The sequence below is a fragment of the Diadema antillarum genome, unplaced genomic scaffold, assembly GCF_040938485.1.
Source record: "Diadema antillarum isolate AM-2024a unplaced genomic scaffold, OU_Dant_1.0 scf00000035, whole genome shotgun sequence".
Lineage (NCBI taxonomy): Eukaryota > Metazoa > Echinodermata > Echinoidea > Diadematoida > Diadematidae > Diadema > Diadema antillarum.
In genome coordinates this window covers 3,791,458-3,806,806 of record NW_027270924.1, presented here as the reverse complement: position 1 = coordinate 3,806,806, position 15,349 = coordinate 3,791,458, and the positions used below count along the sequence as shown (strand labels likewise).

Below are 15,349 nucleotides of genomic sequence, written 5' to 3'. Positions count from 1 at the left end.
ACCAATGCAATGGCATTGTCAATGAACAAAAAGGTTGGTTTAAAATTGCATGTCATAATATTGTTTTTTACATTGTGTATTTGATTCAGACATTGCAAAACCTTTACCATGTGAGTATGTACATTGTAATTTTGTATACTGTGAAGTTGTTGTTCTTAGTGATTCTTTTGCTAGAAAAGGGCAACCTAATTTTACATTCATGAAAGAGTGTACATACAGATGAAAAGATGTAAAGATGTAAAGATGTAAAGATGTAAAGATGTACATGTGTAATATCAAAAGCACTAAAGACAAAAGGACTCATCATTAAAGTTAACAAAGTATTAAAAAAGAAAAACACCTGGCCATATAGCACTCACTTTCCATAGCAAATGACGTAAACAGGAAGTCCTTGAAGAACAGCTTCTATACTGGCCTTGACAGTGCATTGTCCAGTATCCACCATCTGTAATTGCCTTTACCTTTTCATTGGGGTACAAATCTGATTAAAGGATTAAAAGCCTCTTGTTCAGGCCTATAATCCTTGCTAAGCAGCAAAGAATAGGATTAAAGGACAAAATGGCTTCTCCCTTGAACTTAGTACCTGGTACTAACACTCCATGGGAGTATTCACTGCCACTGACAATGATTTGTACAACTTGTCAATGTGCAGTTTGAGATGTTGGTACAAAGAGAGTTAACTTCGTTACCACTGGTAAGACTCTATATTACATGTCCTTGGTGTCCTAAAGCAATATGGTCATTGACCCCAGGCCCTCCTATGATTTCCAAAGGTGTGATATCACTACTTCTTTACTAGGCATGTAGCATATCAGCAAATTTCAAACTAAGGGCAAATAAATTGAGTTAAGTTTAACTATAACATATTGATGTGAGTGTCAGTTTACCTCTGATGCACAACAAGAAATAATGTCAATCTTGGCATTACATTAAAGAACTCATGACCCCATACAAGCCTACTAGATGTCTCCGATCCTCTGCTCGAAACTTACCGTACTTGTTTTACCTACCATTCAAACAAAGTCTTATGGGGAGAGGGTTTTTTCTTTTGCTGCACCTACTCTACGGAATTCTCTGCCAGACCCACTGAGAAGTCAGATGCCAATAGACAATTTCAAACAAAAACTCAAAACTTATCTATACAAAGTAGTCTATGACTGTTAATTTGAAGTCATTTCTCAGTAGTACTGGCAACTCTGACCTTTTATGTACATTTAAGAAATAGTAATTGTAGAGTAATATATTGTGTTTGGTAAATTGTAATTTTTGTTGCTATATTTTGTATTATGGTATAATTTGTTTGCTTGTTTGTAAAGCGCATTGAAATTCTTTTCAAGTCTGAAATACGCTATATAAGAATTTATTATTATATTATTATTATCAGAAAATACTCATCAAATGTTTACTGTATCATTCAAACTGATTACACCAGGATGAAAATGATTTAATCAATTATATATTTTTTTTTTTAAATCAACCTGGCAATATCCACAGACTTTGGACAAAAAAATGGTATCATAATCCAGGATAGAATTATTCTGATTTTACTCTGAATTTACCCAAATGGTATAGCAAATTAGCAGTCATTAATACAATTTACCACCCCTAGACATTAGGTTCAACATGTACAGGAAGGTCCTACAAGTACATCTAAAGTTAACAGTTTACCACTCATGGACATTAGGCACAACATACATGTACACAATTATATCTAAAGTTAACAGGTTTGAATTTAAGTCTATCATTTCAATAGCAATGCTGAGTACAGTTGTATGAAATATCTTCATATGTTCTCAATGGAACTTTTGGAAGAAAAACCCCATGCAATTATAATATGCACTCTGTCTCTACAGTATACAATGCTTTGATGTCACTATTGGGCCCTGTAATGGGAGAACTCAACCCCCAGGGATCAAAATCCTAAGTGCAATTCCATAAATAATTGCTATGTTGCACCAAAGTCCTTTTGAGAAACCTAGAGAGAGAGAGAGAGATGGAGAGAGAGAGAGGAAAGCATCTATAGGGAATAGAGAACAGAGAAGGAGAAACGGAGGTGGGATGAAATGCCTTTGTAGTGCGCCAGATTCTCAACTGGGAGATTCAGTGAAAGACATGCAGAAAGAGAGCTAGAAAAAATAAGATTCAACTCTCTTTGAGCAAATCTTTATTTGCTTTCCCAGGCGCTTTTTCTCTACCCTCCCACAAGAGGGATCACGAAGCTATTGAATTCAAAAATTATTCAAATCCTTTCATATCGAGCTACCAGTTTCCTTACACTGACTGTGCAATGTGGATTTTCCTCTGCAGAACAGCACACTGTTCTCGAGTGTACAGAACATGAATGGTGCATTGATACAATGGGGCCTACCTGTACATCATGCGTGCACTGCAGTTTGGGGCAACACACTCAAGCTGCTCCATTGCATGTGTTTTTAATAAACCCTTGTCACTCCGTGTGTGAATTTTCTGCAAAAACTGTGTGCAGCATTTTAAAGTTAGGATAGGTACTAAACCCCATCTTAGACAAACTAACAGTTAGTACAGTACCGTATGAATAATGCTTGATAGCATTATGACACATCATACATGTACACATGTATTTCATGTCCTAGTAAAAGAGTTCATATTAAGAGTCATGGTCATCACTGAGTTTACAAATGTAAAAATGGAACAAACAATAATCATGGTCATTATTTAGTTCATGCAGCAACCTTCATAATGACAAACATTGCGGAGTTTTAATTTAAGATATGTGATCTTCATCAATATCTCCACAAAGATGATTGAATACACATTGTACATGTTAGAACATCGTAACAAAGACTTTAATTCATTTTCACCATTTACTTCACAATGTCATAGTTCAAGGTTATCATATTATGAATGAATGAGGCCATTTCTGACAATTAAATCCGATTTGAAAAGCACAAGATTTCGAAAAATTCTTTCATTTTACCGTGTCTCACCACGATACACAGTTTCCAAAGCATATAATTCACTGGTATAATGAAAACCATAAATTTTCGCTGGCATGAAATTTTCACAAATTTTGCGAGGGGCCAGGTTTTGAAAAAAAAAAAAAAAAATGCACGAAAAAGTTGTCTACTCAGTATAGGCCAGTGGCAATGGATGCAAAAATTTCATGCCGCGAAAAAGGCCATCATCTCTAATTCGCAAATTATTATGCCCTGAAATCAGTGTATTTCTGGTTTTACAGTAGACAGACAGAAGCAAAGTGAATGGTTAACCTGTTGAGGACGAGTCCCGAGTATACTCGGGCAAGTGTCTATGGGAAATGCATGTTGTAGCAAAATCAGCCAGTCTAAAACGGGTTAAGTGCTAGTGTGAGTATCAAAACTTCAGTGTTGCTTGTGGGAATATGTCGCCCAATGTCGACTAGGCAACAATTTACTGATCACGGCTGTATGGACCGTTAGTTGTGACGCAGCGGAACCGTCAGTGGAGCGTTCACCCAGAGAGTGGTAATAAATGTCACCCTCAGCTGGCTGGGCCGAGACTAAAATTAGGCTGTGTAAAGTCCCAGACACCACTGAATGGGGCGAGGTGTGGGCAATGCCTAGCTGGGGTGACTCCTTTGCTTCACGACTGTAATCCTGTAACTGATCACTTCCCCCAACATCCCACAGTGCTACATATCAATACTATCTCTATGGGACATTGTGATCAGCAAATGATTGTATTTCTACATTTCATCTTGTCGCTTGTGAAAATGTTAGAGCTGTCGCAAATGGGATTTGGCATAGGGCCTATAAGATAAAGAACAGGAGCATAGAATATACACCAGTCCATCCTTTTTGTTTCACATTAGGTACCCACAACGGTTAACATATTATTTCATTTGTATAGATTATACATATTTACCAAGTCTAATTTTTCCCGAATCAGGACTTCCCAGCAATTTTGCAAGTGGTTAAATTCACAATTGTGGAGCACAGTACTAAACAGAGAAGGGTATGTGTGCACGCAACATTCATGTCAGGATCAAAGTAAATATCCTTGCACCCAACTCGCGAAATTCGCAAAAATAAAAAACATTGTGAAACATTCAGTAGTGGGTACAGTACATTCTAAATGTCAAATATACATGTAAGTACAGTGTATCACTGCCCTGTTACTTCTTTTTTTCCTCCACATTTGTGGATAAAATCTACAGAGAGCAACACCTTGTACTAACCAAAGTACTGCAAAATACAAAAGTGTGGTACATTCTATTGTTGACCTAGCCAATTAACAGCAAGCTTTGGATCTGCAATGCAAATGCTTTGACGACCGCAGCATCCTGTGCTGGGCAATGGAAGCAGCTGTCTCACGCATGTGCAAAACACAATTTTTATTTCCTACATTGCAATTAATGTCTTTAAAGCATTCGCGTCGCAGATCTAAGACATTCGGTGATATTGTAGCAGCACAATCAATGGGCAGCTTATCTCACAAGGATTCAAAGTTTGTTGACCTTTGCTGGTGATTTATTGATTTATTGGCTCAGAGAGCCCTAGCTCTTCACTGTTTATAATGGGGCAACTTTCTACATGACCACATAGGAGGTATGCTGCTTCCATAGTATTGTGTTCATGGGTAGGCTGTCTTCCTGCTTTATGTCATTGTTTTTAACCACAACGTCAAACAACAATCTGTCAGAGGCAAAGTGTAGGCGGATCAACAATATTTTCTACCAATTTCAGTCACAAGCATCTTTTTTTTTCCCTTCCTCTTCAATCTGAAGCAAATGTTATGTGAAGTGAAGCATGACTTGTTTGACTATGTACATGAATGCTATCTTTGGGTCCTCTCTCTATCTCTCTCAGCTTTGTTTCAAGGTGACATTGGAATTGAATGAAACAAAATTTAAGTGCACCCTGCAATAATTGCAACTAATACTGTATGACATGGTCATTTTCTTCTCTATGTACATCAGTCTATGGGTAGAAAAAACAACAACAAATGGGAGGTATAGCAGACCACGCCACAGGCTTTCAATTTTTGAAGCATTTATTGTACATCTACTTAGCATTCACTGCAATCCCAAAACTGTCATGTACAGCTGTACACACATGTAGGGCCCTTCATCTTCACACCAGATTTTTTTTTTTTTTTAAAGCCAATTAGCACAGACCTTGCAGCCCTGATTTTTCAAACTGGCAACCTACAGTAAACCTGTAATACAAAGTGCCTTTAATTTAGTCATTACTTGTGAGCAAACACAGTAGGAAACATCCCCTGAAAAAAAAAAAAAAAAAGATCCAATAATTTATAGAATATTACACATGCTGTGAGAGTGCGAGTCATCTTTGTGTTGTTCCAGTCAGTGTCAAAAGCTATTACATACAACATTAGGGCTGGAACCTAAGTGTATGAGGCACAATGTATTATTGACCTACTAGCGTTATTCCAATGACTCAATAATACCGGTAAGTACAGTTTGTGGACAGTATGCACTTCACAAAGAATTTTTCACTTTATACTGTATACACATACACAATAAAGAAAAACAACAGACAAAAATATGGTTTCTCTGTGGCTTGCAGTATGAGGAATTCAAACATCAATTTCTTTTGTCTAGGAGAAGGTGTCACAATACATATCTCTTGACACATCTTGAGTAGCGCTATCAGTGGTAAGTAAACAAGATTTTCCGGGATGCCCAGAGCGATCGAAAACAAGACACTATGCACTGTATTACTCATGCAATATCATAGTCCTATGAGTAAGACAACTCGTATGGGTGTCTGGTGTATGAAGTGGGATGACTATTTTATCTTTAACTTGCAAATACACAATTGATCATAACTTTCCCCATATTTCTCATATTTCACTCAAAATTTAATAGAGAGATTGCTTCACGCTCTCTGCATAATATCAACAAGAGATTGCTTTCAGGTGCATTCTGTCCTATTTCATCTTCTTTTCACACACACTATGCATACTGTTGGTAGGGCTGCACACTAACCCATTTTTTCTTCTGGTCTGACCTGTCTCTCTGACCAGTAAGTACCCATTTTTTTTTTCTATTTTTTACTGGTCCATTCCTGAAAAAGTTACTGGTCCAACAGTAATTTTACTGGTCCCGGACCGTCGAACCAGTGCCAGTGTGCAGCGTTGCTGTTGGTAATGAAAATATACCATGATATACACAATTGTGTCAGCATCATTTAATGAACCCTGTACAATGTACAGTGATTATAAACCATTGCAAAACCTCACTTGAAAGTCTAGAGCATTCTCTCACCTTGACGACAGCTGTGCAAAGTTGCCGCCCTCTAAGAGTCTGACTTTTCCAAAAAGGACTGCGTTGATGAGTGGTACTGATGATAGTTCTACCAGCTCAAAATTCACTTGGAATTTGAACTTTTTCTTTTTCATGATGAAAGTCATTGCATGGCCAGGAGAGATAACACTCCTCCGGGTAAATCCGCAGAATGCAAAACTAGATCCGTCACAAAGAGATTTATGGTGTGGGATCCTTCCGTGCGGTCTTCTCTTCAGTAATTCCTGCAATGGGTCAAACATAAGATTTGAAATGAGAGCCAATTTGTGAAAAAAAAAGCAACATGGTTTGTTAAATCTTTTATAGCACACTGATATTGATAGCATTTTCACATTTTTGGTGGAGTCAGGTATGCATCACAATTCTGTCACCAATGGTAACATGTCTGTGAGCTCTGTTAATTTCGCTGCTTTATCAAGTAGAACCAACCTAGAAATGCAATGCACATTCAAAGCAAACACAAAAGGGCAGTAGACTACAGATAGTGAAAAGTGTGTACAATAGTCTAGAAAACATACCAATGACTCTACAAATTACTTTCTATTGGTACAGTATCTTGTTACTTTTCTATAAAATTTTCTGAATCTCTCAACTTGTTTTGCTTTCTCCTTGATCAACACTTTGAGCAATATTACATTGGCAGCAAACCCTCTGAAATTCCTATTTGTAAGCCTCCGCTCGTATTATATGCGTCTCTACAAAGTCATGATGATGATTCTTGGTATTCAAAACAATTTGAGGCGAACGGAAGATGACAGTTTTGTCTACTTTCCTTTGTCAAGTCATCACCCATCCGCAAAACCTCTGATACTGCTGCTGATTCATAATGCTGTGGTCAATGTAAGTGTAAGCAGTACCTTTTAAAAATTTTTGTCTTATGATTATTTCCCTTCTTCAACTGACACACGTAGGTTGTCTAGGCCTATTCTTTTACTGGGTTTTAGGTACAATAATTTTGTCTCAGCTAGTTGCATGCTATATTTATGTAGTTATAATACAGCGTCACCAGTACAGTAGATATACTAGATCTACTCACTCAATTTGTGAACCTGACGTGATTCAAACACACAGTATGCTGATGTTTTTGACCGACACAAAGTCTTTTGTCTAAACTGCTTGTGTGTTGTACTATTCAACACCTCTTTCTGCCACCAGTACTCACTTGATTGTACAGACTTCAGTTGAATCAAAACATCTCAGAACAAAGCTCCCAATTTAACTTTGGCTTTGCCTACAACGTACTGCATAAACACGTATGTATTCAGAGCCGCCGGAGGTGCCTATCCATGACTGGCTGCCGGTATTCCGTAATTTACCCATATCAGAGTCAGATTTTTTTTGTTTTGTTTACAGTGCCAGTGACACTGACAAGTGTTTATGTTTAAGCCTGTTAAGAGTTGTGTAATACATTTTAAAGCCTGTCCAGTTGGTTGAGTTGGTGGCCACTGCTGCATATGGGTGTTGGACTTTCTGTACCAAAGAAAAATAAGAAGCCCAGGCCAGGGTATAGAATTAGAAAATAAGTGTTCTCGGTGAACAACAAACATTATCGGTACGGTACCCACTGTCTAACGTAACATGAAAACATTTCTTCATCAGGCTTAATTCAATGTTCATACAATTGTATTTGTAAGCCTACTCAGCAGCCATTTATTGTATAGGCCCATGCCAAGTGGCCAGTGCATGCCATGGGCACCTACACTTCCCTTCCAGTAGTAGTACTAGTAGCAGTACCACGTAGTATGTCCATGATGGGCCTGGGCAATGCAATCACAATGCCAATGCATGGGCATTTAATATATTAGTAAGACAATATTAGGTTCTACGTCGGAAAACCTAACATTAATCGGGTATCAGCCACCAAATTGGGTTTTCAGAGACTTACATTGTATATTTGATCTCAACTTCCATGCAACAAGGACCAGCCAGGTCTGGTCTGACAAAGGTTCTACCCACAATAACCCAGCTAGCTATGGTCAGCGAGCAAGCGAGCGGGTCTTTGCCCTTGGCTCCTCCCGCTACTCACCGATGGTATGACGGCCCAACTCCAGCAGAGGGAGAGATCGGGGTGGGCGAGTGACTTTTCGTACGGCTATGGAAAATCTCTCAATATTACCAACACTTCAGGTTTCACCGTCTCCTGATTACCAAACAGCGCAGCCAGTCAGTGGTAATCTTCACGACTCGATGTCTGGGATAGAATCCATATAATCCATACACGATGTCGATGAGCGGTACGATCATGAAGTTTGTTTCAAGGAAGACTGCAACTACCGTTCTTATCAATCTGAAAACACAGACATACACAGTCGAAACAGCTTATCTGCTCCCTATTGATACGAGCGCCTACAACAGAAGTTGCACACACATGCACAGTTATACACGTCGAGACCAGTGTAAAAATTTTTCGTGTGCATAATTGCGGCGGCCCAATGACTGCAGCTGCAGCTGTGTATGTTTTGTATACGTCGGCATCAGTAGCATAGGTTGCCACGAGATGGCGCTACAATCATAATGAAAAATCATCAATGAACAGCATGTCAGTTGCTGGCCATGCATTTTACTGAATTTTTTACATTTACTGTCTCGTACCTCCCTGCTTGTAACAGCTGTATTGTCGTTACTCCAAATCGACATAATAAAATTTATTGTAAATCCCTTTGTGACGTTGGGGGAGAGAGAGGGAGGACGGGGAGGGAGGGAGGTGCTGGCCCAAGAAGTGTGGAAATGTTACTGAAAAGCAACATAAAAATATAATATAATTATGTGGATTTCGTGAAAGCAGCAATATTTTAGTAGAACACATAAAAGCCGTGAAAGTTTGAGGAAAAATCGGACAATCATTACTCAAATGTTACTAATTCTTAAAGTTTCGGTGCCGTCATCCCTGGATAAGAAAATTATTTAATTTGATGAAGTCATTATAGACTACAATTTAAAGAAAATTCCACAAATTCTCAAAAATCATGAAAAGTATGAATTTCGAGGACTTGTTACTGGCATAATTCAGTAACAAGTGACATAAATAATTTTGACATAAACTAAGTGACACGAGTATCTTTAGGTAGACTGAGTACTTTTGATTAGATGCCGCTATTATTATCATTTTCTATGATAATGTAAAAGGGTGATATCATTACCTTGCTTTCTGAAAGAGGAAAGTCAAGTGCTCTTTCGTTATGCTATGTCACGTATAGAAAAGTGAGACAATCTACGTTCTCACATTAAATTGAAAGAAAATTAACAAAATCACGGTATCTCGACCCATTTTAATTGGGAAAGAAAAACGTGAATGCAACCAGTTCCACTGAACTCGACGGCACAATCATGTCGCTATAATGGGCATGGCCGGCGGAACCGGGGGGCTCGGGCCCCCCACTTTTTGTGCACCATACAAAGGAAAGTTCTCAGACAATGAAAAACCAAGGATTTTACTGAAATTGTCAAAGACTGACAACTTTCATGAAAACCGTGTGGGGGTGGGGGAAGGGCATTTCATGGAGCATCTTGTCGGATATTTCTTTCTCACGTAATATTTGCTCTCAGCCAATCAGATGCAAGGATTTCAGTAGCTTACAGTTTGTCAGAAAAAAAGTGAAATGTTAGTGTCTTACACGTGTTTAACCATCTCTGCGCCAGGGACTCTTGACGGTATGTACATTGCTATGGGGTTTCCTGTGCCAACCAGTACCCAAAGCACACAATGGATTAATAACGCAGTATTAATAGGGCCGCCAGTGATCTCATCGTCTCACACTCTTCCAATTGTACACAGAAGCAATGATTCGGGTCGTATTGAAATACCCATCCCGCTATAAGTCAGAGTTATCAAACTAGGTTGCCACAAAGGAAAGATACATGCTTTTCGTCTGACAGTTCATCAGAAAAATAATTAGTAAAGATTTGAGTTTTCAGAACACTATCTTTGTTATGAAATCATGATGAAGATCGTGACATAAAAAATGCCATAGAATATTGGCTGCGACTATATTATAACTTCTAGTTCGTGAAAATTCATAACTCACATTTTTGTTTTGTTTTGTTTGTTTGTTTGTTTGTTTTTGTCTGCCTTTATACTTCTTGGTTCCATTGATTTTGAAGAAACCTCTACAATTCTTATTCTTTTTCTCTTATTTTATCACACAGCATTCCTGAAACACGGTTTAGAACATTTCAGATGACATGACGGCCATCGATAGATGGCGCCAGACAATGCAGAAATTCCATACATTCGCCTGAAGGGAGAAATAACTTCCTTACCCAACTTACCGTTCCCATGAGTCGCGATCTTTTCGACGACATTCGACCCTATACAGGGGCGTCACCAGCTTTTTTTTTCAGGGGGGTGCGTTTTGACCCTAATGTAACGAGATTTTTTTTTTTTTGACAGACATTTGGAATATAGGAAGCTCTCAATCCCTTTTACTGTTTTTGAGGGAAACCAAGCGGGGAAAGGGCACCGGCGTAGGTAGGATTTCATCTTGGGGGAGGGGGGGGGGGGGGTGGTGCGTTAGTATGCGAGGGAGCGAGCAAGGGGGGGGGGAGGGTGTGGAAGTGCCTGTTGTACCCCCCCCCCTCCCACGGTGAGAACTTTTTGCATTTTGATGTTGTAAATGATGCAATTTGATGCAGGCTTTTTGCGTGTTTTTATCGACTTGAAACAGTCCCACTTGTTTAAGGTATAGCAGTACATTTTGATGGAATTTGTTGTTGAACAATGTGCCTATAAACTATATCATTTCAATAAACTTCTTGTATTGATTCTTACACTGATGTCATGAACGCGACCGAGCCCGAGCAAGCGGAGAGAGCAAGGGGGGATTTGATGCATGTTTTGCTTGTTTTATCGACTTGAAACAGTCCCACTTGTGTAAAGTAAAGCAGTATATTTTGATGTAGATTAATATCGAACAATTTGCCTGTAAAATAGTATCATCCAAATAAACTTCCTGTTTTGATATTTACACTGAATATCATGAACGCGGCCAAGCAAGAGCGAGAGGAGTGAGCGAGGGGGAGGATGTGGGAGGGAGTGTCCCCCTCCCACGGTGAGCACTTTTTGCATTTTGATGTTGTAAATGGTGCAATTTAATGCAGGTATTTTGCGTGTTTTATCGACTTGAAACAGTCCCACTTGTTTAAAGTATCAGTACATTTTGAAGTAAAAAATTGTTATTGAACAAATTGCCTATAAATGGTATAATTCAAGTAAACTTCTAGTAATAATTCTTACACTGATGTCATGAACGCGACCGAGCCCGAACAAGCGGAACGAGCAAGGGGGGAGGTTGTGGGAGGGGGTTGTCCCCCTATAAATGGATTATGGAATGACGGTGTGAAACGAAAAATTACTGGCAGCAATATCGGGAGAATAGCTTAAAGATTACATGCGAGCGACCTTTAAAATTTTGACATTTTACAGTCCCAAAATTGCCGTTTGTAGCCATATTTTTTTGCTTTGGAAATTAAGGGGGGGGGGGGGCGCACCGGGCGCAACTGCTGGCAAGTACTGGCAGCAACATCAGGCGAATGGCATAACGATTAAATGCGAGTAAGCGAAGAGAGCGAGCTTGAAAATTTTGACATTTTACTGTCAAAAAAACTACCATTTGGAGCTTTATTTTTTCGCTCTGGAAATAAAGGGGGGAGGGCGCACCGGGCGCAACTGCCAGCACTACTGGCAGCAACATCAGGAGAAAGGCGTAAAAATGAAATGCGAGCGAGCTTGAACATTTTGACATTTTACAGTAAAAAAAAACCCTGCCGTTTGTTGCTATATTTTTTCGCTTTGGAATTTAAGGGGGGCGCATCGGGCTCAATTCCTAGCAATTACTGGCAGCAATATCAGGAGAGCATAACGATTACATACGAGCGAGCGGAGCGAGCGAGCTTGAAAATTTTACATTTTACAGTCCAAAAGCTGCCGTTCTTAGCCGTATTCTTTCGCTTTGGAAATCAAGGGAGGGGAGCGCACAGGGCGGAAGTGCTGGCAATTACTGCCAGCAACATCAGGTGAATTGCATAACGATTAAAAATGCGAGCGAGCGAAGAGAGCGAGCTTGAAAATTTTACATTTTACAGTCCAAACACTGCCGCTCTTAGCCATATTTTTTCGCTTTGGAAATTAAGGGAGGGGGGCGCACCGGGCGGAACTGCTGGCAATTGCTGGCAGCAGCATCAGGTGAATTGCATAACGATTAAATGCGAGCGAGCTTGAAAATTTTACATTTTACAGTCCAAAAACTGCCTTTCTTAGCCAAATTTTTTCGCTTTGGAAATTAAGGGGGGTGGAGCGCATGCCACGGGGCGCAACTGCTGGCAATTACTGGCAGCAACATCAGGTGAATTGCATAACGATTCAATGCGAGCGAGCGAAGAGAGCGAGCTTGAAAATTTTGACATTTTACAGTAGAAAAACAGCCGTTTGTAGCTATATTTTTTCGCTTTGGAAATTAAGGGGGGCGCACCGGGCGCAACTGCAGACAATTACTGGCAGTAACATCAGGGGAATTGCATAAAGATTAAATCGAACGAGCTTGAAAATTTCGACATTTTACAGTCCAAAAACTGCCGTTTGAAGCTATATCTTTTTTGCTTTCGAAATTAAGGGGGGGGGGCGCACCGGGCGCAACTGCTGGCAATTACTGGCAGCAATATCAGGAGAATTTAAATGCGCGCGAACTTGAAAATTGTGACATTTTACAGTCCAAAAACTGCCGTTTGCAGCTATATATATGTAAAATTATATATATATATATATATATATATATATATATATATATATATATATTTTTTTTTTTTTTTTTTCAGTAAGGGGGGGGGGGGGCGCACCGGGTGTAGCCTTTAAACAAGGCGACTCGCTCTGCGTGCCCCCGTAAAGCGCGTTTACCCCACAAACCTGTTGGCCGGCGAACAGGTTTGTGGGGTAAACGCGCTATACGGGGGCACGCAGAGCGAGTCGCCTTGTTTAAAGGCTACACCGGGTGGAGCTGCCGGCAATTACTTGCAGCAACTTCAGGAGAATGGCATTACAACTAAATGCCAGCGAGCGGAGCGAGCGAGCTTGAAAATTTTGACATTTTACAGTCGAAAAATTGCCGTTCGGAGCTATACTTTTTCGCTTTGGAAATTAAGAGGGGGGGGGGGGGACGCCCGGTGCGCCCCTCCCCCTGGATCCGCCACTGGTAGTCAAGGGTGTCGGTTTATGTTCATGACTGGGGGAGGTATGACCAGCGAGGTGGCGTCGAAGTGACCAAGCACGGGAAGGATGTCCAAAATCTATCTAAATACTAAACACATACACTTGTACTAGTAGATATGTATAAAATCAGTGCTGCCAGAACCAGGGGTGCGAATTGTTTTTGCCCACGATTTCTCTTTTTTTTGTACCCGATGCAAAATTTCAAAAAAAAAAAAAGATAAAAAAATAATGATTATTTAGGGTCCAGTGTTGAGGTCGCTCGCAGACTGAAGTTTTTTGTTTTCTTTTTCTTTTTTTTTTCTTTTTTTTAAAGGGTCTGAAGGGGGGTGCGTTCGCACCCAACGCACCCCCCCCCCCCCCCCCGGTGACGCCCATGCTATAATAACGTGTCTTTGACCTTTCACCATCTTAAATAATTCTATTTCTTTCAAGAAGGGATTGTTTTCTTCTCTCTCCCTCTCTTTCTCTCGCTCTACTTCTCTCTCACTTTCTCTTTGGACTCCAAAGATTTTTTTTTTAAAAGGGATTGTAAGATATCTTGGAAACTTATAGAAACTATTATATTTTCGTTTGGTTTCTTATGAGTTCGGAGTTCCTGTTTAGAACTGGAAAATATCTCCTATGCCCGAGACGCGAGTTGGGGTTTGATGTCGAGTCTTGAGATACAGTAAAGGATTGGAATTAGAGCTCACCAGTTCTGAGATAAGGGGGGGGGGGGGGGGGGGGGGGGGAGGGAACTGAATTGATCGGCGTTCCGTTTCCAAAAGGCAGGAAGAGCCTGCGAAAAGCCCACGGCAGGGGTTAGGGGATGGGGAGAGGGTTCAGAAATTTTAGCAGTCCTGAACCCGAAGATGCTTTCAAAGGGAGGGAAACGAACATAATAAAAATGCATAGGCCCTACACTAAATTATAATGGGTGGGGGGGGGGGGGGGCATCTAAATGTTATAATTCCCAAGGTTGTTCGTGTAAAAATGCACTGTAGAGTAATCTATGATCACGAGAGTGATCATGATGGAAATTACATGAAATTATTTCATCATTGCGTTAACTCCAGGGAGGTAGAAAGAAATCACTTTCTGGGACCACTCACGCTCATCGCTTCAGTTGACTCGGCTCGCACGCCATGGCTTAAAGATTCCTTTCGTTATCATTTACAGTGCCATCAAGTGTAGGATTGCGCTCAACTCCAGAATAACGAGAAAACATCAAAATTATTACAGATAGAATAAAAATGAGAAAAACAACACAAACCAAAACAAAGCCTTATTACATGGTACATATACAAAATAAAGCCTAAGCATCGTCTTCTTCTTCTTTGTGATAAGCATACAAGGGGTCATCCCATGACCCACGAAGCTCTTCAGCACTCATTGCAAGCAAGGAGGTAATACCTCCTTGTTGCAAGCTAAGTCTCAGAAGCATTTCCCCCCAGAAAAAAAAAACTCCAGCTACCTCCAGCATACTATAAGCCGTTTTTGACATTCTTTTGTGATTAATAAGGTACCAACATTTTATTTTTGCCTGATATACACGCACAACGTAGTGATAGTTTGTGGAAAGCCTTCAGCAACACAGATTCGACCGGGAAATGATGATGATTATGATGATGATGATGACAATGATGATGATGATGATGATGCCGATGATGATGATGACGACGATGACGACGCTGAGGACGATCTATGATGAGGATTATCCCTTTAAGCGCCGTAACTCATTCTCACCACAAATCCACACAAACACATAGAAATATAGCTTAGAATACACCATCACACACATATTATTGAATATACGATCACACAATACATACTTAACACGCACACACAAACAAGACCAAACGCCCAAAAACAAAACAAAAGAC

The 15,349-nt window shown here is 40.0% G+C and overlaps 1 protein-coding gene across 1 annotated transcript in view; it reads right to left on the bottom strand.

The window, feature by feature from the left end:
* LOC139744306 (early estrogen-induced gene 1 protein-like) overlaps positions 1 to 8,564 on the bottom strand; it is a 79,228-nt gene extending 70,664 nt beyond the window's left edge. The window contains exons 1-2 of the mRNA XM_071654756.1: positions 8,313 to 8,564; positions 6,248 to 6,510 (exon numbers count right to left, since the gene is read on the bottom strand). Coding sequence (XP_071510857.1) covers positions 6,248 to 6,393 — 146 coding nt within the window. The 5' untranslated portion in view covers positions 6,394 to 6,510; positions 8,313 to 8,564. The remainder of the gene's footprint in view (positions 1 to 6,247; positions 6,511 to 8,312) is intronic.
* Positions 8,565 to 15,349: the final 6,785 nt, after the last annotated feature.